The 1,516-nt window shown below is 41.5% G+C and overlaps 1 protein-coding gene across 1 annotated transcript in view; it reads right to left on the reverse strand.

The window, feature by feature from the left end:
* Window positions 1–918, reverse strand: part of lman1 (lectin, mannose binding 1) — an 11,186-nt gene extending 10,268 nt beyond the window's left edge. The window contains exon 1 of the mRNA XM_022762884.1: window positions 660–918. Within this exon, the coding sequence (XP_022618605.1) occupies window positions 660–879 (220 nt within the window). The 5' untranslated portion in view covers window positions 880–918. The remainder of the gene's footprint in view (window positions 1–659) is intronic.
* Window positions 919–1,516: the final 598 nt, after the last annotated feature.

A 1,516-nucleotide genomic window follows, 5' to 3' on the forward strand; every position in this document is an offset into this window, starting at 1 on the left:
CTTTTTTTTCCCCCCCCCCCCCCCCCCCTATTTTGACAGTGGACACTATAAACTAATACTATTAACAGTGGACAATATAGAGGTATCTCCTGTCACAACCCCCCTCCTTTCCCCCTTTTTAAAAAAATATTTTTGACTAAATTATTAATTTAGAAAACAATCTAGAGATTAATTAATAAATAAAATAATCTTTAGTTACAATCCTACATAAATGCTGATTCAGATGGATGGCAGTATAATCTCATCCCAACACTTCATATCAGCAGCTGATCAACTCACTGTGATGCAAGAATCCAAAGGCCCATTTTTAGCAAAGAGGAAAGTTCAACACTTCATTTGCATGTGTCTGACTCTGCACAGTCTCTTGCAGCAGTCAGAACCTTTAACTTACTGGTTTTAAGTCAGCCCAACGCCGGTTTATATGTCACCGGGACCATGAAATAAAGCTAGGATTCTAAAATCTATGGATTTCCTAATGCAGTTTTGAATGAACAACGCAAACCGTTGTCACCTTAACAACGGAGCGGAAACACGTCCATTATAAGCTACAAACATGAACCACCTCAGCTGTTCTCAGGCTGTGTCGCTTTATTAGTGTTACCGTAAAAGCAATAGCCGACTAACAGCTCTGTGATGATGACAGCTGGACACAAACTTACTTCCAGTGTGGATCCAGAAGGGGATACTGCCGTCGGTCTGAGCCAGGTGTGGTCCTTTGAAGCTGTATTTGTACTCAAACCGGCGGTGAGGAGCCTCTTCTGACGTCGAGGCACCTGCGGCAATATCGGCGACACTGCGGTGAAATATTAACGTTGTGAGAAAAGTTATTATCAACATAACAGCACTAGCAACCGGGCGCCGTGCAACGGACACCGCCATGTTTCGGAATCACTGCTGACGTAGCGCTGAGTCCACGAGCATGACGGGATGCCTGTAGGGCCAACAGGGCGCTTTCTCATTGGACGATTTTTTTGGTCCTTTCCCTCTCTCTCTCTCTCTCTCTCTCTTTCTCTCTCTCTCTCTCTCTCTCTCTCTCTCTTTCTCCTCTCTCCAGCTGAGGTTCATAAGAATGGCCTCCAAGTAAAACAGTCAGCCACACAGCATGAGCAGGGGCATAGTAGTTAGGGCAATAATGCAACTAGTACCCAGGGACCCCCCCACAAAGACTGTCATTGAACGTTTGTTTTTATCTGCATTATAATGCAGTTGGCCTGAATAATGTTACAACCTATTTCTTGCATCAAAAACAATATTAGAGCATATGATTAGTGTGTTTTGAAAAGTTTTACTAATATGTTTACCCTTTAAATTGTTTTAAAAAACCTTTAGCAGCATCAAATTTGCCTGTCTTCTAAACTAGCTTTGTTAGTCTCATTAAGTATCTTTTTTTCCAGGAGATTCCTTAAAATAACAATTCATATAGTAAATGAATTGAAAGCTAGGCTAACCCTAACCACTAGGCTATGTCTACATTAATTCACCATCATTCATTATTATGGTAGCAATAATAAACGCA

The sequence above is a fragment of the Seriola dumerili genome, unplaced genomic scaffold (genome assembly GCF_002260705.1).
Source record: "Seriola dumerili isolate Sdu_G_001 unplaced genomic scaffold, Sdu_1.0 BDQW01000450.1, whole genome shotgun sequence".
NCBI classification, from domain to species: Eukaryota; Metazoa; Chordata; class Actinopteri; order Carangiformes; family Carangidae; genus Seriola; species Seriola dumerili.